This window comes from Sebastes fasciatus, chromosome 19 (assembly GCF_043250625.1).
Source record: "Sebastes fasciatus isolate fSebFas1 chromosome 19, fSebFas1.pri, whole genome shotgun sequence".
NCBI lineage: Eukaryota > Metazoa > Chordata > Actinopteri > Perciformes > Sebastidae > Sebastes > Sebastes fasciatus.
Genome location: NC_133813.1, coordinates 3,480,522 through 3,502,659, shown reverse-complemented (window position 1 = coordinate 3,502,659; position 22,138 = coordinate 3,480,522). Strand labels below are relative to the sequence as shown.

At 40.2% G+C, this 22,138-nt stretch overlaps 1 protein-coding gene across 5 annotated transcripts in view; it reads right to left on the bottom strand.

Annotated features, from left to right (window-relative positions):
- Positions 1–22,138, bottom strand: part of pitpnm2 (phosphatidylinositol transfer protein, membrane-associated 2) — a 57,464-nt gene that overhangs the window by 11,352 nt on the left and 23,974 nt on the right. For 4 of the 5 annotated variants that reach the window (XM_074617499.1, XM_074617502.1, XM_074617503.1 and 1 more), the window contains 14 exons: positions 21,133–21,347; positions 13,333–13,547; positions 11,741–11,862; positions 11,166–11,399; positions 7,410–7,751; positions 6,119–6,214; positions 5,493–5,597; positions 4,476–4,540; positions 3,804–3,894; positions 2,358–2,511; positions 2,070–2,259; positions 1,874–1,993; positions 1,002–1,204; positions 472–647 (listed from right to left, as the gene is read on the bottom strand). In XM_074617499.1, the coding sequence (XP_074473600.1) occupies positions 472–647; positions 1,002–1,204; positions 1,874–1,993; positions 2,070–2,259; positions 2,358–2,511; positions 3,804–3,894; positions 4,476–4,540; positions 5,493–5,597; positions 6,119–6,214; positions 7,410–7,751; positions 11,166–11,399; positions 11,741–11,862; positions 13,333–13,547; positions 21,133–21,210 (2,191 nt within the window). In that variant the 5' untranslated portion in view covers positions 21,211–21,347. Of the gene's footprint in view, positions 1–471; positions 648–1,001; positions 1,205–1,873; positions 1,994–2,069; positions 2,260–2,357; positions 2,512–3,803; positions 3,895–4,475; positions 4,541–5,492; positions 5,598–6,118; positions 6,215–7,409; positions 7,752–11,165; positions 11,400–11,740; positions 11,863–13,332; positions 13,548–21,132; positions 21,348–21,434; positions 21,533–22,138 lie in introns of those variants that run through there. The other variant, XM_074617501.1, reaches the window with a different exon arrangement.

The following is a 22,138-nucleotide window of genomic DNA, read 5'->3' as shown; positions in this document are numbered from 1 at the left end:
GGTTGGCCTGTGACTTTTGATGCCAAACAAACTACAGTATGTATTGTAAGAAGAGCAGCCGTAATAAGCTGCAGCTTCAGCCTTCTTTTGTAATTGTCTTTCTGTTGCGTGATTATTTATGGACCAAAATAAACCTCAATAAATCAAAACCGTGAGAAAACTAAGAAACAAAAAAACACTATAATCATATCTACATGGAAATTAGTCCAGACGTTAACCCAACAGCTGCAGGTCAGTGACCTCTCTCTCTCTAAACCCCAAAGGACACACAATAGAGTTTTCAGCCTTTGAGATCAGAAACATGACCTCTGACCCCTGACACCTGCTTTCCAGCTGCTGGAGACGAGAATCTCACGCAGAACACAAACATCAGAAGCTACAAATAACCACTTCCTGCTCATCTGGAAAAAGGAACATTACTAGAAGAGAACTTTTCTGTTTTTAAACCCAAAAGGAGAAAAGCTTCCTCACCATCTAACGAGGGCACCACGGTCTTCCTCAGCGCGAGCACCAGCCCCAGAGGAGAGCCGAACATGAAGAAGTCCGTCACCTCGAAGTCAAACTTTCCCAGAGAGCCTCCTTCCAGCATCGTGCTGCTGCTGGAGCGCCGCGACCCGGGCTCGCCGTGGAGCACGCTGGAGTGAAGACTGAAAACAATCAGAGTTAATGTTGTTAATGAAAAATATCTGTAATATCTGAGTTTTTTTATGACAAAAATTTGATTAAAAGGAAATAAAAAGTAATTTAAGGTAGCTGTATCCATGGTAACTGTACACAACAAAGATGTATAAATATTCCTATTTAAACTCTTTTTAATGCACAAATAGAATGAACTTGCATTATATGATTATATGTGATAAATAAAATTAATTGACTGATTGATTGAAATAGAAAACTCAACTAAAATGTCTTTAGCTTTTGTTGACTAACAAAAAACAAATTGGACTAAAACTACATTTTTGTCAAACTAAAATCTGAGAGGAGAGTTAGTGACGTCTCACCTGGACAGGAAAGCCTGGTGGTGTTTGATGGTGTCCAGCTCGTACGTGGACGAGTCGCTGCGCTTGCGTGGAAGTTGTCTCTTGGGGTCGTCGGGCCCCGAGCAGCGAGGGATGTCGATGTTGCTGCGGCTGAGATGGCGGCTTCCCTCGAGGGACGGAGAGACACTGTTTATGATGATACCTGGAGAGAGGAGGTCTGTGTCCTGAGAGACGGAGACGAAGACGGAGACGGAGAGAACAAAAAGGACATTGTTGAATGAAGTGGTTAAAAGATTTCTACAGTATTAAAGGTCCCATATTATAAAAAAGTGAGATTTTCATGTTTTTTTTATTATAAAGCAGGCTTAAGTCCTATATAAATACTGTGAAAGTATCGAAACACTCAATCCACAGGGAAATACACACAGCCCGTATTCAGAAATTCTGCATTTGAAACAAGCTGTCAGGATTTCTGCCCATTGGTGATGTCATGAATATACAATATTTAGACCCTTGACACAGTTTTAAACATAAACATTCTAAATGTGTCCCAGTTTATTCCTGGTTGCAGTGTATGTGAATGTCATCAGCTGACAGGAAGTACACATGGACCCAAGCTGTTGCCTAGCAACGCAATTCTGTTGCAATTCCGTCAAAATGCGCTAAAACGGAGCGTTTCAGACAGAGAGGGTAAATACAGGCATATGCAGGCTGACAGTATGACGAAAATAAAGGGTATTTTGAACATTACAGCACGTAAACATGTTCTAATAGAAACACAAAATACAAGTATGAACCTGAAAAGGAGCATAATATGGGACCTTTAAGTTTTTAGACACACCAGCAGCATGGCTCTAGGGATGGAAATACTGCTAATAAGTTGAGGTTGTTACCTGAACACTGATGGCACTGCCCCGTCTGCTGCTGTTTTGGCTCTCTGACACCGTCACCGAGCTGCTGCACAGAGCATCAAACCCCAGGATGCCTCCGACACAGTCCCCAATAACACACACCTGCATGAAAGCACATGAATACACATGAATCATCTGTACGTGAATCACAAAGCTGCTGAGGAGGAAACACACTGACCTGGCCACTAAAAGACGCCCCCTCCAGAGACTTCACGAAGTCGCTATACACCTGATTGGCTCGTAAGATGACGGCTGCTACGGCGTCTTGGTACTGTGGTGCAGCGGTAGCCAGGAGAGGCAGAGCAGCCAGCGGGATGTGATCCTGACTGCTGGACAGGCAGCCCTCGTCGTAGCTGTAGGGGCTGAGGCTGCAGAGCAAGGGAGGACACGTTGTTATCTCTCCGTATGTGTGTTTAACATTTGCATTACAGCAGGTTACGTTGAATACTAAAGAGTAATGACTCACTTGGAGACTAGCGAGAATGCGTCGACACACACGGCGGGACACGGGACCATCCGGATGGCGATGCGGCCCAACGCTGCCGGGTAATGGACCCCCATCACCGTCTTAAAAGCTCCACTCAGCGTGTTCACGTCGGCCTGCTTGCTGCTCTGTTCACCTGCAGACAAACAACAACAAGTTGCATTAGTGAACAAGTACATTTTCTTTCTTACATTGTTTCATGTGAAGAATTTTAAAAGGGATAGTTTGGTTGTTTAGTTAGTGTACATTGCTTTGCTCCTGTGCTAGTACTCCTGTCTGTTTCTCCAAACTCCATCTACTGTAGGTAATACACTGATATTGATGGAGAAGTACCTCATACAACCACACTTCAAAACAACCAAACTATCCCTTCAAGAGGTCTGAAGGGTTAAAACTATCTTAAGCAAAGAAAGTCTAAATTTTTGCAACAGAAATGTTTGTTTTCTAAATTGTTTTCTATCCTGTAATTTGTTTTGCACATCCTCAGATTTATCTTGTGACACCTTGTAGCTCTGTTTTTGGTCTCCAACAACTCCTGATGGAAATATCTGTCTCTTTAGCTGCTGAATGTTCCACTACGTTTACCAGCTGGTCTCTAACTGTGTCTGTCTGTTGCTCTGCACTGAGCTTTTTCTCTTAAAGGTCCCATATCATGCTCATTTTCAGGTTCATACTTGTATTTCATGTTTCTACTAGAACATGTTTACATGCTGTAATGTTCAAAATACCCTTTACTTTCCTCATTCTGTCTGCCTGAATATGCCTGTATTCACCCTCTCTGTCTGAAACGCTCCGTTTTAGCGCATTTTGACGGAATTGCAACAGAATTGCATCGCTAGGCAACAGCTTGGGTCCATGTGTACTTCCTGTCAGCTGATGTCATTCACATTACACTGCAACCAGGAATAAACTGGGACACATTTAGAATGTTTACATTTAAATCTGTGTCAAGGGTCTAAATATTGTATATTCGTGACATCACAAATGGGCAGAAATCCTGACAGCTTGTTTAAAATGCAGAGTTTCTGAATATGGGCTGTGTGTGTTTCCCTGTGGATTGAGTGTTTCGATACTTTCACAGTATTTATATAGGACTTAAGCCTGCTTTATAATAAAAAAAAACATGAAAATCTCACTTTTTTATAATATGGGACCTTTAAAACAGACGCCTGCTGCTGGAAACAACACAATGAAATCTGTGAGAGTGAACCAAACAGTAAAGTTGTGGCCCCAAAACCAAAACAATGATCTAAAAGATGCTAAAACGCTCTGTAGAGATGCTAATAATTCTCTGTAAGTCACGTTACACAGCCTTTTGTTTATTTCGTTATTATAAAAATATTGATTACAGTCGCTTTAATTACTCGCAGAGTTAGAATTGTGTGATTTTCATAATAATAATGTTGCAGGATTCGGCTGCAGTGTTACCAGAGCCAGTGTCCAGGATGTTGCCTCCGTGCAGGACCAGAACGAGGACGTGAGTTTTGGCGGGCTGGAGACACTGCTGGGACGAACAATCCTGCAGGTTAAGAGGACAGAAGACAGACAGGAAGGAAACAGGAAACAGGGTTAATGGGACGACGGAGTGAGCAGATTACAGGAAAACAGGGAGAAATGAGAGCAAAGAAACAGTCTGTATTATATTCTACGCTGGATTTAATCTAATCTAATATTCTCTTACATGTCCTATAATGTGCTCTATTCCTAACATGTCTAATGCTTACTACTACAACAGCCTTTCACGCTCTACTGGCTACAGGACTGAGACTCACATTCAGTTTCCTGATGGGTGGACGTCGTTGCCTTTTTGAGCCTCGGCGTTGGATACAAAGAGCGAGAACACACCGCTTGTACACAAACTCACAGAGTGTGACCTGTGAAAGCCTCGGGGTCCCGTTTTAATGGTGCACTGGGCCCTTAATCTTTTACCTCCGGTGAAATTAAACCGCGGTTGAGAGTGGATCCTGATTTCACTACACTGGCAGGATGACTGAGAGCTAATTTAGGAGGAGGAGTGTTATCTACAAGCTATTTAATTAAGGGTGTTAGTGTGTGAGAGAGAGACATGAATGAAATTAGAGAAAAGTGAAGAAACTGTACCTCCATCTGCCTCTCCTCATTACTCATCGCGGCGTACTCCCCGCCCGACTCCTGATACAACGTTTCTGTGAAAACATGAATTCATTCAAACAAAAGAAGACTTAAACTATAATTAAAGCTGCAAGCAGCGATGAACGGGACCTCGCACCTTCCCGCGCGCCGGGGGTACTAGTGGGACGCCGATTGGCGCGGCCAGGCGCAATGAAACCGGAACTCCTATGAGCGCAATGACGCCTGCCACAAGACTCTACGACAAACGGTTCACGAGTTATGAAAGGGGGCGTGGCTAACGTCTTGGGGCGGGGCTATGAATCTATATTGAAATGAAAATGACCTCAGGCCTGGACCACCATCATGCCTGAGAAATTTGAAGCAGATTTGACAAAGTATGCTGAAGTTACAACAACTTCCTGTTTCGTGGCGAACGTCTCGAAATGGCTGCCACGCCACGGTCAGGTCGTTCAGTGAAAACTCACCATTTTATTAACTTTTCATCCTCAAGGTCTTAAGATGGTCCTGACCAAATTTCAAGTCGATCTGATTAAATCTGTAGGAGGAGTTCGTTGAAGTACGCGCCCTATAAAACGCTAAAAATGGGCGAAAATCGCACATTAAATTGAAAATGGCTGACTTTCTTTTGAGTTTTGGGCATACCTCCAAGAGGCTTTTTTGTGCGTCTCCACATGTTACATCTGTCTGCCAAATTTCATACATGTAGGTAAAACCGGAGCGAGGGGCTCAATTCTTCCAACTTTCTGGGGGGCGCTAGCGAGCCATTTTAAAACACCCGAGCCCGACACCCTTAAAATATCAAATCTTTCACCGCATCGGATAAGTGTGCCAAGTTTGAGCATATTAAGGTCGTCAAAAAGGCGATTCATTTTAAGAAAAAGAAGAAGAATTTCTACAGTTTCAATAGGGCTTTCGCTGGCCCGACGTTGTCGGTGCTCGGGCCCTAATAAATGTAAGGTTTTATTTCTCAGTGCAGGATCTGATGTGTCCATAAGAGTCACCTACCTTGTGCTTCATCCACCTCTGTTGTTTCTATCTTGTCCATCAGATCGTTGGAGCTCCACTTGGTGATCTCCTTGTTAAACATCTCCTCGTTGTCAGAAAAGTCCTCTGCAAGATTAACACATAATACAAATAATGTAAGATCTCCAGGTCAGAACAGTCTCATAACACAGACCAGAATCAATTTAAACTGTCCTGTCTCAAAGGTCATATCCATTCCATGGCATATGTTGTTTGTTATCTGCTTTATAGATAAAGTGACTTTCTTTCTAGCAGCTATTTTCAAAAGCAATACCATTTACTGTTGGTTTAATTTAGTGAATCTAAAATAACAACCTCCTCTATAAATCTGACGATCTGATACGTTCACTATGTAATGCTTCATTTATAAAAAGAAATGCTCTTGAACTACGAGGCTGAATGAGAACATAAAGCAAACACAACAGGAGTATGAAGGAAACCTTGAGCTGCTCCACAGATAACATTTATCAGCCCAGAGAGCCACGCTGAGAGATACGATACAAGTAAATTATCTAAAGCTGTAAAGCCAGAACGAAGCAGGAGGAACACAAACAGTGCGTGTTTAAAATACAGAATAAAGACAGTCATGCAGAAAGTGATGGTTTTACCGTGAGCATCGAAGAACTCGTCGTCTGTGCTGTCCTCTGAGTCGCGGGCGATGCTCTGCATCCTCCACTCTGAAATGCTCTGGTGAGATGGACTCCCTGGAAACACACACAACACAATTTATCTTGTCAGACAGCCCTTTCTGACGGGGAACTGAAGCCGTTATCTATGCTCTCTTCAAAGCCACCAGACTCCATTCACAAAAACAGTCATTTTACCTCTCAGAACGCAGGAGTTGCCGGTCTACCTCTGCCTCAATCTGTTAGTTTGTTTGTGTTATTGTGTGACTTTGATGAATCCGAACTAACCCTTTAAGGGCGCTTTCACAAGCCAGCATTTAGTCAGCTTTGATCGATCTCTGGTACGGTTTGTTTGGGCAGTTGTGAACACAGTAATTTTACTCTGGAGTGGACCAAAACCATTTGTGAGAGGTGGAATCGGACCGTTTCCAAGCGAACTGAAACGCAGGCTGCCTGCGTGGGCATTTGTTGAGATGGATACAGGTAAACGACAGGTTAAAGGGACTATTTGTAACTTTCAGAATGTCTTGTTAACAGCGACACCTGTGGCCGTTCTCGCTGTCTCGCTCCACCTCTGAATGTACAGTGGACGTTTGTGCAGAAATAACTGCTGCAGCTCCTCCAGACCAACAGAGGTTTCCCGTGTCTTGTGAAGTGATGGGGCTCCGCAGAGAGAAACGTTATCGTCTCCGACTAAAACTCCGGTGTCTCCCTGCGGGCGCGCTCGGGAGACGATAACGTTTCTCTTTCTTCCTGCTTCAGCCCCGGAGGCTGAGGCAGGAAAAGCCAACACTAGGATCAGCATTGATTCATGGAGAGACCTTCGTCTGGTCAGCTAACATTACTGCCAAGCAGCTGAAATATAGAGTGATATTGTGCTTTTAGCTGACTTGAGTCGCCTCACTGTGTTGAGCGATGCTCGTTCATGTGTATTTAGAGCGAGCAAGCTCGAGCAACAGGACGCTGACTTTCGTTGACTTCACGGCCACAGGTGTCGCTGTTAACAAGCATTTCTGAAAGTTACAAATAGTCCCTTTAAACTGATATTGATTATTTTAGGTGTCTAAAATCCGTTTTGCTGCTGCCCCCGTCCACAGCAGTACATTACTTTGCTCCTGTCTGTTTCTCCAAACTCCATCTACTGTAGGCAATACACCGACTATGGAGAAGTACCTCATACAACCACACTTCAAAACGTCCAAACTATCCCTTTAATCTTATAGAAATGACGAGAGGTTTTCCAAAAGCCATATCAAATAGAAGTGGTCCTCACCGCCTCTCTTGGACGACCTGTTGGAGGATCTAGAGGACGTTGACCACTGCTTGGTGAGCTCCCCTCGTGTCTCCAGAGAATCTCCCAGCTTCCCTCCTCCGCCTCCTTCTGCCTCCGCAGCCGATCCGGCGGTCTCGGCTCCCTGCTCCTGGTCCTGGCTGACGGAGGAGCCGTTGGTCTCCGTTCCCCCCTCTTCGCTGAGGCTGAACTGGGCCATCTTCTTGGCTAAAGCCAGCTGCGTCTCCAGCTCCAGCGTCCTGATGTCCTCGATGGTCAGGCCGTACCACTCGTCCTGCCAGCACCACGCCTGCCGGTGGGCTCGAACCATCACTTTACGCAGACCTGGAAGGACGGCAACGAGGATTTATTGGCATTTTAGTGAGGAACAAATCATATTTCTGTGACATGAATCAACTTAAGTGGATTAACCTTAAAAACATATCGTTATGGTTGACAAATACAGAATGTCTTGTCAGAGATTCACAGTTAAAAATGTCAGCTAAAGGTCCTGAGCAAAGGTGTTCAGTTTCAGACATGACTTTGTCTTCAACCAGACAAACAAAGGGAACGCTGTTTAGCAAATAACACATTATAATAATGAATAATAAATCAGAAATGTGGCCTAAACTTGGCCTGTATTTTTATTTTACTGGTATCATTGATAGAAAACTGAGATAATGCTTCAGCAGATTTACATCTTTAACCAGAAACTGCAAGAATAAAAAAAATAATAATAATAAAGCATGCAAAAGACTGAATGTAGTTTTTGTAATTAAAAATCAATTATATTTTAAATATTTTTTATATTTATTTTATTTAATGATACAATAATTTTAGTTATTTTAATAATTTAATAATATATTTAATTTATTTTTAATAATTTTATATTTAAATTTTAACTATTATTTAACTATATTATTTTAACTATATTTAACTATTTTTCTTTATTTTTTTTAATTAAAAATTCTGTAAGAATATTATATAACAAAAAGTATTTTCCAATATATTTTTTCGTAAATCTTCTAAACAAAAGTTGATTAAAATTTCAAACAAAATAATATCTTTACTGCAGCAACATAAAAATGTTTTTTAGGACTCAGTTATAGCTGTAATATGCAGGACTTTTACTTGTACCAGAGTATTTGTATAGTCTGGTATTACTATTTTTATTTGTACATCTATATATATATATATATATATATAGATGTAGCACCCTTAAAGGGTTAGTTCGGATTCATCAAAGTCACACAATAACACAAACAAACTAACTGATCGAGGCAGCGGTAAACCAACAACTCCTGCGATCTGAGAGGTAAAATTACTGTTTTTGTGAATGGAGTCTGGTGGCTTTGAAGAGAGCGATATAACGGCTTCAGTTCCCCGTCAGAAAGGGGTTTCTGACGGCGAGGTAAAGCGGTGAAAATATCCTAAATATAGAGTACACTTACACTGATATTGATTTGTTTTAGGTGGCTAAAATTACTGTTTTTGGGGAATGGAGTCTGGTGGCTTTGAAGATGAAAGAGCTGTCTGACGGCGAGGTAAAGCGGCAGCAGAAAAACATATTGGAAAATACTTTTTATTACATAATATTCTTACAGAACTATCAGAATTTCTAATTAAAAAAAAGAAAGAAAAATTGTTAAATATAGTTAAAATAATATAGTTAAATAATAGTTAAAATTCAAATATAAAATTATTAAAAATAAATTAAATACATTATTAAATTATTAAAATAACTAAAATTATTGTATTATTAAATAAAAAAATATGTTTTTCTGCTGCCGCTTTACCTCGCCGTCAGACAGCTCTTTCCTCTTCAAAGCCACCAGACTCCATTCACAAAAACAGTAATTTTACCTCGCAGAACGCGGGAGTATACATACAATGCCACTTCAAAACTTCAAAAACATAAAAGAACGCAGATGGACTCGCCCTTTAAATGATTGACCACTAATTGATTAAGTGTGGAGCGGATGAGGGGAAACAGAAAAAGAAAGGAACAAGGTGAGTGTGAGGAATCGTAAGCGGAGACAGGTAAATCAAATAAATAAAATAGTAAAGATACTTTATAGAAGTCTGGCTCCCGGAGATAACACGGCCGACTGGATTAATTTCCTGCCGGTGTTTCTGTTTCGCTGCTGTGATTTAAGACTGTTTACTCTCTCAGCCTTCAGCTCGCTCCGTCACAGCGTTTCCTTCCAGGCTAATGAAGCAGCAGCTGCTCTATCTTCATGGTGTCCTCTCTCGCTGGTCTGATCAACCGATCTTCAACCACAAATGAGTTATTGTCGTCCCTTGTTGCATCCACTGACACCTCAACACGCATGCTTTACTGGGCTTCTTCTACTCTACATATCCATTATAAATAGCGCTGGAAGGGCCTTTGGGTTGTGTAACGCAGAACCTTTCCAGCTTTAATTAATGTGTCAGTGGTTATTTCCACTGGATATTAATTTAATAGCTTTCTCCGTTTGCTAATTTTGGCTTTTATTGCCAGGTTGGGTGTTTTAATCATGATCTGCTCGGAGGGTTGAGGTTTTATAACCGGCTGCTGCTTGTTTAGTTCATCAAAATTAGATCTCCTCTGATGGATCACCTTTCAGTCTCATTTAGAGGTCTTTCTTGTTTCTATTTGGAACGTATTTTCAGATATAAATATCATTTTTTAATCAGGTAATGTCATTGAATTAAGTTATGGAGAGAATAACAAATATAATTGTCAAATCTTCAGTGTTTTAAACCACAACATAAAGACACAAAGACCCAGAGAAATCCTCAATATCTTTTGATTTTTTATGTTTATTTACATTCGTGGATTATTCCAAAATTTTCAAGGTTATCATTTTCAGGATTATCCTGATTTTTTTTAGTTAATTCCCAACTTTTTCAGTATTATCACTGATATTTCAGGATTAATTCCAACTTTTTCAAGGTTATTTCGGATTTTTCATGGTAAATCACGACTTTTAATTTGTACTTTTTATTATTACCATTTTCCCCATTACTGTTATTCCTGATTTTGTATGATTATTCCCAATTTTTCATGCTTATCCTTAAACTTTCAAAATTATTTCAGACTTTTCATGGTTATTCTTTACTTTTTAAGATTTAAACTTCTCATCAGTAGCCCTGATTTGTCAGGATTATTCACAATTTAAGGTTATCTTGGACTTTTAGGGTTATTCAATTAACTTTTGGGGATTTCTCTCGACTTTTCAGATTTCAGATTCCAATTTCTTATTGACTTTTTAGAGTTCTTCTCTTCTAATCTTTAGCTCTCACTTTTCCGGATTATTCCCAATTTTTTTAATTTATTACCATTATTTATATTTTCATATATCTATACCATATTATTACCATTTTTTTCATTACTGTTATTCCTGATTTTGTAGGATTATTCCCAACTTTTCATGCTGATCCTTGAACTTTCAAAATGATTTCACACTTTTCATGGATATCGTTTACATTTACGAGTTATTCTCATTTTTTCAGGGTTAGCCCTCACTTTTCAGGATCATTCCCAAACGTTCAAGGTTATTCCCACATGTTTATAGTTATCCCTGATTTATCAGGATTATTATTATTTTCCCAGGGTTGTGACTGACTTTTCAGGAATATCAATTCGTAACATTTCAGCATTATTCCTGATGTTTTAGGGGGTAACAGTAAGACTTGACTGACAGATAAAGAGGAAGAGAAAAGGGAAGAAACAGTCAAAAAAGAGTACAGACAGACACTATGTGCCATACCTACCCACGTCGTGTATGAAGCGTTCGATCTTGGACTGCATGCCCCAGTATCTGAACTCCACTTTGCAGAGCTTGTAGGCGCACATGACGGCGCTTTCAGCCGGATCCTGGTTGATCTCCTCGATCCAGTCGTCTGACAGCGGACCCCGTTTGGTTTTCACTGACTGATACAGTTTAGGGTCTTCTTCCACCAGGTACTCGTGAGGAGGGATGTAGTCCTTCACGATGTCTATGGGGTCTGTGAGGGGGAACAAATGATTATGAGTCACACTGATGTGAGCAGCAGGTATGAGCAGAACAGATGTCACGACATCCTGACTGAACACCTGTCTCAAAGATGTGTGTGTGTTTTATGCAATAACTCCCTGCAGGGAACGCGTCTGCACATTTCTCCTGCACCCCAGCGAGTTTTAGTATTCAGAGACTCAACACTCCCTCAGTCTGGATCCCTCCACGTCACACTGTCTGCACTTTCACTGCACATAACGCTGAGGAGCTTTGACTTTACAGTGAAATAACAGTCCAGTCTGGGAGTTTCCATAATGGTATGGAGTGTGTATTCTTGTGTGCATGACTCACCTACAGTCCTCTGTCTCTTCTCAGCAGAAGACATATTGAAGACGTCCACTTGGTTTCCAGTATCTGGTTTATAATACGTCTCGATGTCTATTGAGAATTTCTCTACAAAGGGACAGGTATACCTGAGAAAAAAAGAGAGAAACAGTTGTTTAGAAGTCGGGACGCGTCTTTGTTTTTATTATTATTACAGTGGAACCCGCTTATAGTGATCAAACGGCTTGGGACAGAATCATTCTTATACAATTAGTCCTCTTGCAGTGTTCATTTTGGGTCTTTTCATACATAACAACATATGGAAAAAAATCTTAAACTACAGTAATTCCATATAGAGGTTTTTTTTTAAACTTTACTCCCTTGATAGTTACTTCGCCTGGCGGCTTTACGGTAATCCGTCTGCGTTCCAGCTTGCTACTTGAGGCTGGTGCTGCGTGCACGTTGAAATTATGACGTGAAAAAGAAAGTTATTTTCTCTCAATGAAATGAGATGCAGCAGCGAAACTTGGTGTTCCTACAGGCTACCTTATAAGAAAAACAATGTGCACGTTGGAAAGCACCCGTGGTTGACGCCGCCCTCGTCAAGTGGATTGATAATGCCCGGTCACATAATGCCCCCTGAAAGGGACACTTTGCTGGTCCGCAACCGGCTCTGCAGCCACCGCAGCGTGAGCAGCACATACAGACAAACGTCCATCTGCATGCATCGCCTGCGCTGCAGTGACAGAGAACCAGCCTAAAAGTGTAACATGTTTTGTTGCTGCCAGATACTCCCGTGTTCTGCAAGCTAAAATTACTGTTTTTGTAGATGGAGTTTGGTGGCTTTGAAGAGTGCATAGATAACAGCTTCAGTACCCCGTCAGAAAGAGCTGTCTGACAACAAGATAAAGAGGTGAAAATATTCTAAATATAGCGCACACTTTAACTGATATTGATTATTTTTAGGTGTCTAAAATCCGTTTTCCTGCCGCCGTCCACAGCAGTACGTTGCTTTGCTTCCTGCTGGTACTCCTGTCTGCTTCTCCAAACTGAGTTACTGTATGTAACGTTAATACACTGACTATAAGGATGTGTATACTGTACATGTAGCAGCGTCATCATGCAGAAACCTACCTCAGGTCACGTTTAGAAGGGCATTTTGATGCTAAAACATACGTATTTTGACCAAAATGTAAATGTTTGTATTTGAATACATCAGTAACACCACTGTGAAGCTACAGAATGATATAAAAACCTTAAACAAAACAAAAAATAAATGGACCTGCCCTTTAAATACTTGAAGGAAAACACCATGCTGTGACAATTTGGTCTATTAATCCACAAATTGAGTCATCTGGAGGATGTAAAAGAAGTTGATTATTCAGCTGAAATTGTTCCAAATAATAAAACGGCTCCATCACAAAGTGTTATTTCATTAATTTATGAATCTAGCAACATTTTATGAGTTCAGTCTTTCTGCCTAAAATCACTTTATGTAATGTTTCCTTAAGTGTTAACAAATGTTTTAGCACACAGATTATTTTAGTGTCTTGTGTAATATCTTCACGTCCAGATGATTCATCATGTTTAATAACGGGTGCGTGGCGCGGCGGTCTCACCGGGTTCGTGTATAGGGGTAGGCGTTCCAGGACTCCTCCTCCACTCGGAGGGCAGCTTGAGGCAGGATGGCACAGAACCAGGACGGGATGTGTTTGCCGATGTGGTAGACCTTGTGTGTGTACTGACCCGAGCCTCCGGGGCCGTCCTCGTAAGGCTTGTTCTCCAGGATCTCCACGCCGCTGCCCTCGCCACAGCTCTCCTCTCGGCTCTTTTTCTGCAAGATGACAAGAAGAAGGAAGGAGGAGGGGATGCTTAGATTCATCATAGAGTTTGGAGGATGGTGCATTTCCAGAACATAAAATACAAGAGCTAAAGTGTAAAGAATTGATTAAACGGTGTGTTTTTATGCTCAAACGTGAGCTGTAATGTCCAAAGCTTGTCCTGAGTGGAGAGTTTAGGGTAACTTTAGTGAAATTAATATGAATTTTGATGCTACATTGGCCACCGTTTGCATTGTAAACTGCATACAGGAAAGCTTGCCAAAGACATCAGTAGAAACAGGCGGCCTACTGTAGATGAATGTAGCAACATTTTTATAATCTCTCACACTGTTTAGAGATATTTTTGTGAGTAAATCAAACTTGAAACTGCAAAAGTGGGCCAACCCAAGCAGCCTCATCCACACACATCCTCCCTCCTTTCCTTTAACTCCAAATTAAACCCCTGAGACCTTTACACAGCGCTCCTGTCTCTCATTACACAGCGCTCCTGTCTCTCGTTCGGGTCGTGTCCAACCATGTGAAACCCCTCACAGAGCCGGATGGATGATGCAGCAGAAGCAAAGTGATGAGCTGGAAAGAAAAAAGCTGCCACACGATAAAAAAAAAATAGAAGAAACTGCTTTTCTTTTGATTCTTTCAGGCACATCTTCCAAATTCCTCCACATCTCACTTTGCTTCTTATTCTCCTCTCCTTCTGCGCTAAATAATCCAAACTCTGTTTAATTTTTACTGATGAGTTCAGGACTTGAATGAAGCTCTTTAAAGTCGGACTCACTGCGTAGAGGAGGTTAAATCAGTGTTTCTCTCTCTAATAAAAGTCAGCAGATGGTTGAACCCCACAGATCCTGTAACACTGAGCTGTGTATTAAGCTCCACAGAGTGAGACGTGGATTACAGCATCAGTTTATAAACACACTACATCTCCTTAAGGCGCTCCGCATTTAGACCGTTACCTATGGAGTCACAGGAGGGACATAATAAAGAATACATCTGTCAAAGAATAAGAAAAACATTTGGAAATAGGAATAAATACAAGAATATATAAGTAAAAAAAAAAATGGAAATATAAAAATAAATGTATAAAAGAATAAATAAGTAAATAAAAAAAGTGGTAATATAAAGAGAAATAAATAAAATAATAAATAAGTAAATAAAAAAACGTGGAAATATAAAGACAAATAAATAAAATAATATATAAGTAAATAAAAAAAATTGGAAATATAAAGATAAATAAATAAAAAAATACATAAGTAAATAAAATGTGGAAATATAAAGATAAATGAATAAAAGAATAAATAAGTAAATGAAAAAATGTGGAAATATAAAAATGAATAAATAAAAGAATAAATAAGTTAATTAAAAATGTGGAAATATAAAGACAAATAAATAAAAGAATAAATAAGTAAATAAAATGTGGAATTATAAAGATAAATAAATAAAAGAATAAATATGTAAATAAAAATGTGGAAATATAAAGATAAATAAATAAAAGAATAAATAAGTAAATAAAAACATTGTGCGTGCTGTGTGCTGCTTTTCTTATGTTTTATATCCTTGTAAATTAAATATTTTTGCTGGGAAATTTTGATGGCAATTGTAAACTTTTTTCACATTTTATAGCCATTTTATGGTCAATTCATTGATGTATTAATCAATAATTAAAATAATTATGAGCCCTAAACATCCGTTAATACCTCATTCATCTAATGCATATCTCAAACAACACATAAACTTCAATTCTAATCAATAGGTTTGATTAGTGTTTGTTTGCTTTCTGTTCATTAACATACAGTTCCTCTCTGTATATAGCATAGTGTAGTAGTGGTGCATATTTCCAGACAAATGTGCAATTAATCAAATCACTACAAATGAATTACTAGGGATGCACCGGTTTCTCCTGATACTTAAACTCAGGTAGAAATACAGATCCGATATAAGTTCCCTCTTTTTCCCCAAATTCATAATCTACATCCTTCACAGCGGGGAACTCATCGGGATCAACTCCAACTGCTGCAGAACTTTTTTAACAGGCACTAAGTAATAGGAAGTCATTATTCCCGTACGAGCCAACGTACACTTTGCTGCCAGTTATGTTCCGTATTGATTTTAAAATTTTACTGATCACTTTAAAAGCATTAAATGGCTTTGCTCCAAAGTATAGAGTATGATGGATTTATTGACCCGTTATGTGTCTGGGAGTTCCCGGAGATCGGCGGATGCAGCTCTGCTGGTTGTTTCTAGATCCCGGCTTGTGACCAAAGGTGATTTTGCTGTTAGATAGATAATAGATAATAAAGTTTATTATTATTATGTTGTTGTTGTTATTTGTTGAGGGTCTGGGGTCAGCTTTAAGCAGCCTTGATACACACTGAAGACGGAGCTTTCAGGTGCTTCAACCCAACGTCACAACCATGATGCAATATAAACTACCTACTGTGATGCTGAGGAGTTTTAATCAATTAATTAGATCTTAAATCTTTGTTTGCATGAGCTGCTAAGCTTTAATCTTGCTGCTTAGTCAGTGAGATGACTGTACTGTACATATACTGTATTCTGCTGTCAAACTGATGATTGAAAATCTGTTTTATTACTTTCATTGTAGCGCGCCACGGGGTCGAGGAACGGAGCTACGCGAATACAAATCACGGCGATCATTATTAACAGCAGAAGTGGGGTGCTCGGGGTCAAGAATGAGAGCTCAGATTGAACGCGGAGCTGTCTCTCCTGAAGACTTTAGGGAGGTGATATCAGTAATGAAGGTCAGAGGAGGCAAACAGCTGGAAAATTGCTGTAATCTAGCAGGTAATGTAATTTAGGTGAGGAGCTAAGGGCCTTAAATTACCCTCCACGCGTCTGCCGCAGTACAGAGCATAGAGGACCTGTTAATGACAGCTACAGAGTCCACTAGACAGCATTTCTCTTTAAGGAGGTTTATGAATCTTTATGAAACGATAATCCAACTTTGTTGAAGAGAGTTAAAGATATTCTCTTTCACAAGTCAGCAGTTTTTGTACATCCTCGTGGTAGTGTAACCTTCAATTCCCTCTCCGCTGCTTTACTCAAAAACAATGTGCAAACAATAGTGGAAGCTTCTCTAAACCTGAGGGTGCTGCGTCTGCTGCTGAGGTGTGTGTTTTCTGGTGTTTGGCTGTCTCCAAAATCACACACACACAATCGTTGAGGCCTAAAAGAAGCCAACAAGACTGAAGGGTAGCAGCTCTGTGAGGCTGGACTCAGATACACAGCGGTGCTTCGAGCTGAATGTTAACGTCAGCGTGCAAACATGCTCACAATGACGAATAAATAACAGTACAAAAGGACATGAATGTCTTCACAAAATTTCAATCCATCCAATAGTTGTTGAGACATTTCTCTTAACCCTCTGGTTGTCCTCGGGTCAGATTTGACCCGTTTTCAAACTTCATTATGTCCACCGGAAGTACCAAGAACTCCTGGTAACACTTTGGTTTACAGGTCTGTGTTTTCCGAATAATTTCCCCCCAAAAATTCCTCAGAAGTTTCCTGGAAAGAACTCTGTAATTAGGTACTAATCATAGAGAAAAAAGAGTGTTCAAAAACAATTAATTAACTCTTAAATAGACATATAATTCAACATATGTAAAGAATGGACTTATTTCTTCCTGGATTTATTACCCATCGGCTGCTATTTACAATAATTTGTGCAATAATTCAGCTGTGCAATACACTGTCAATAATACTGCATTTATACTGCACATTTTCTCAGCATTTTGTATTTACTTATTTGCACTGTGGTTATATGTTATACATTGCACGTCTTAATGCAAATATTTTTACATATTTCTTATATTCTCATTTCTAATTTGATTACTTATATTTCTTTACATATATTGTGTTTATACTGTAACAATATGTACATAATTTACATGTTACATACTCCTTTATTTCTATTTTCTTGTCTTTCTTTATGTTTATATAACAGCAACTGTAACGCTCAATAAAGTATTTCTGGTTCTGATAACGTTATCAATAATAAATTAATAATGAATCAATATTTATTTGGGTTTAGATGGAGCTGTTCTTTCCTATTTTTCTAATTAGTACCATGCAACATTTCCAGGAATCTTACTAGGCAATCATTGGGAAATTATTAAAGGAAAATACAGACCCATAAAGTAAAAAGTTACCGAAGTCGTCCTAAGCAGTGATGTGATGTGAGAGAGCATTAGTAAGAAATCTTAATAGCGTAGAGAAAACAATATAGCAGAGAGGGAGAAGAAGGTAAGAATAGCTGACAGGAAAAAGAAAAACGAGAAGAAGAAGTGAAAGAAAACCGACCCCGCGTACAATTTGAGAAGTGCTACGAGCTTTGTGTGAGCAGACACTCTGTGGAATTATAATGGGCCTGGCGTTGCTGAGGGTCTCGGTTCTGCCGGGCTGAGCTGTCCCTGAATAATTTATGTGACACCGCAAGGTTAGCATAAACCAACCAGGGGTACCCAGCTCCGCTCCTCAGGCGTCCCACGCACAGTCCTTCTGGAGCAACAAGAACCTCATGCATCAAACGACGTCATCACCGGCTGCTCACACACATCTCATACATCCCCTCCGACATTAACCGTCACGCCATTTATCACATTCTGAGCTCGCTGTTCAACTCATGCATCAAACTGTCAGTTCAGTGGTTAAATAAAACACACATGCAATGAGAATACACACACAGTGACAACAAGTGAAGAAATATAATATTTCACCTAAAGGGACTGTTTGTAACTTTTTAAGCGTATAAATGTACCGGGTCGGGACACATGCGCTCAAATTGTAATAACTTTGGTGATCCTCTGACTTTTCCTCTAGCGGGTTCATTTTTAATTTGTCCACTACTTTGGTTTATGACTAAACACCTGGAAAACGTATGACATTCCCATCAGCCTCCGCTGTACTTTGTGTTTACTGCTAATTAACAAATGTCAGCATGTTAACACGCTAAAATAAGATGGTGAACAATATACCTGCTGAACATCAGCATGTCAACATTGTCATTGTGAGCATGCCGGCATGTTGTTTTGCATTTAGTTCAAAGCGCCGCCGAGCCTAAAAACAGCGTCTCATAGAGCCGCGAGCATGTCTGTGTGGCTGTGACCTCAGCTTTAAGAGATGTGAAATACAATAACAGGAACACGTGTACAATCTGTGTGATTTAATCCAATAAATTCCTCCTTTGCAAAGCTTAAGATGATTTCCTTTGTGTTGAAACTGAGTGTTGATGTAACCCTATGGTCGAAACTGTACTGAAATATTTCAGGTTCAGTAATAAGCCTTGGATTACGTATACTTATTGTAAATAATAAAGTGGGAGGTCTGGAAGTTCCAAATTCTGAATCATATTTTTGGTCTTTCTGGTTTATTTTTGACGTCCCCTCTGGTTCAATATAGGTTAAAGGTATAAGGCTGGTGATACTCCATGTTTTCGTTATTGTCAACAAATCCCATGAAAAGACCAACATATGTTAAAGGGAATCATAAATGCTTGTTAACAGCGACACCTGTGGCCGTTGCGTCAACGAAAGTCAGCGTCCTGTTGCTCGCGCTTGTGCTCGCTCTACATAGACATGAACGAGCATCGCTCAACACAGTGAGGCGACACACGTCAGCTAAAAGCACAATATCACTCTATATTTCAGCTGCTTGGCAGTAATGTTAGCTGACCAGACGAAGGTCTCTCCATGAATCACTGCTGATCCTAGTGTTGGCTTTTCCTGCTTCAGCCTCCCGACCGCGGTCAGAAGGAACAGGGGAGACACCGGAGTTTTGGTCGGAGACGATAACGTTTCTCTCTGTAGAGCTCCGTCACTTCACAAGACACGGGAAACCTCTGTTGGTCTGGAGGAGCTGCAGCAGTTATTTCTGCACAAACGTCCACTGAACATTCACTAGATATTCTCAGAGCTAAACTAACTCTTCTGCAGTGTGTTACTTTCCCAAAGTAAATTTTTACTTTACCCTACACAATTTGTTTTATTTATTAGCAGTTATCAAATATTTCTTTGCTGCCATGCAAGCGAGATGCTGTCGGCTCATGACAGCACTCCAGCGGCGTTTATCGGAAACTTATAATTGAAATGTTTGATCTGTCTTCACACTCCGCCCTTTTCTCAAAGGTGCCCGATCGGTACTGTGCATGTGCAACTTTCAACAGCGACCATCACTCCTTAGCTACTTCCATCATCAGCTCCAGAAAAAAAACATGCGTTTCATTATTTCTTACCACTTGCCCGATCTTCACCGGCACATCTTTGCGCCTTAATACAGCTTGTGACGTGAGTGACGTAAGACGTCAAACGAGTGAAGTCAAAAGTAGATAGCGCCACCTGCTGTTTAAAAAGAGTATCATACATTCATTTGTCATCTCACTGATTTGAATCGTCCCATATTTGAATCATTTGTACTGCATACGAGTGATGCGTGTAACTTAAAGTGTACCCAGTAATCTAGAGCTAGACATTGTGTTGTCATGGTAACGCCGACTGCACCATCATGTCTGTCCTCCCTCCCTTTCCTCCTCCTCTCTCTCTCTCTCTCTCTCTCTCTCTCCGCCCATATCACAAACAAATGATGCCATGCTGCTGCTGATGTCACCAGTTACCATGGCAACCGGCACTCAGCTGTGACGCTGAGCGGGAGGAGGAGGGGTCCAGCAGTGTGTGTGTAATAATGTGCATCACTGAAGCTGATATTCAGGAGCAGACTTTTCACCATTTGGTGGTTTGGTTTAATATTTTTCATATATTTTTACAATCTATCTATACATGTTGTCATCCTGATTTTCTGTACTGTTATTTTATTATGTTGATCTATCTATTTCCTGTCTGTCCATCTCAGGAGAGGGAACCTTTCCTCAGTTGCTCTTCCTGAGGTTTTCTCCTTGTATTTTGGAGAGTTTTTCAAGGATAGAGGGTGTCATATACGACGGCATATTAGGGCCATTGTAGGTAAAAAAACAAACAATTACTGAGCCAGGGGAGGGGGGTAATATTCGGAGGAAAAACTCAGAATTTACGAGATTAAAGTTGTACATTTTTAGAAAAAAACTTGAATATTCTTTGAGATTATATAATCATTAATCTGCGAGGCTCTTTCAATAATCTGAGATTTTATAAATTTGTTATCAAACACACTTCAATGCTTCCTTTTCCTTGATTTATAGCTAAAAAGTAACTTTTCTGCATTTATTCGCTAAACAAATTCACTTCTTCCTCATCTTTTTTCAGAAGATTTTTTTCTTGGATGTGTGTATTTGCACAAAATTATTAAATGAAACACAATCCGCAGGCATACGGAGCACCATCTGGTCTGCAGAACAACACCACCGCCCGTGTGACCCTTTGACCATGTTCTTCAGCGCTCGTGTACAGTGTGACACGATGACACTTTAAACTCCTGACCTCCACCCTCAACCCCCCGCCGTCACACACGAACCTGAACTCCAAAGAAAACACTCCAGACTTCCTTGTACTTCATTAACAAACCAGACTTCCCTCATCAGATAATTTAATTTAAGATAATATAAATTACAGTGGGGAAGAAAAGAGCACTCACCTGGATCATGTAGAGCTGAGCGATGCGGTACTCCTCCACGCTCATCGGCATGGGGATGCGATACTCCTTGATCAGCATGGTTGTGCTTGATTTGGGCCGACTCGGTGTGTGTGTGTGTGTCCAGATTGTAAGAGGGGTAGACGCTCCTCTCGGTCGGCTTCGCTAGCCGAGCAGCATGTTCAAACGGCGAGGATGGGAGTCATCGTTATTCACACCTGAGAGAGGAGACAACAAAACAAACCTTCAGTGGGATAAACATATAAGAAAAGAATAGGTAGGTTTTAGCTTCCAGCATTACTTACAGTGCAGAGGAGGAGTGAGCATGTTCGTCTCAAGGATTAAACCCCCCGTACACAATCCAACACTTCCTGTTTGTGTGTCCTCCAGCCCTCCTACAGATCTATTACAAGGTAATCCACTGACCTAGCAACATCCCTGAAATCCCCTAGCAACCTAAATCCCAACTCCGTCCACACACGCTGAAGATCCAGCCACGTTGTGGTCAATGCTGCCTTTTAATCCAGATAGTATTTCATTTTACTGACACTCTACTACATTTTAGAGGCTTTTTACTACACTACATTTATCTGACAGATGAAGTTACTAGTTAGTTTACACGTTAAGATTGTATATACAAAACATATGATGAGCTTATAAAATATGATGCATTGTTAAGTGCACAAATTCTGTTTATTTTGGTCCTTTAACATGCAATAACGGATTTTTTTTTGGACATTTGGAGGCAGTAAAAACAAGTTTTGAACCCAACGACGGCATTAGAGCTTAGAACATGTTTACACGCTTTAATGTTCAAAAAACACTTTATTTTCCTCATACTGTCTGTCTGAATATACCTGTATTTACCCTCTCTCTGAAACGCTCCGTTTTAGTGCATTTCAACGGAATTACAATGGAATTGCGTTGTTAGGCAACAGCTTGGGTCCATGTTTACTTCCTGTCAGCTGATGTCATTCACATACACTGCAACAGGAAATAAACTGGGACA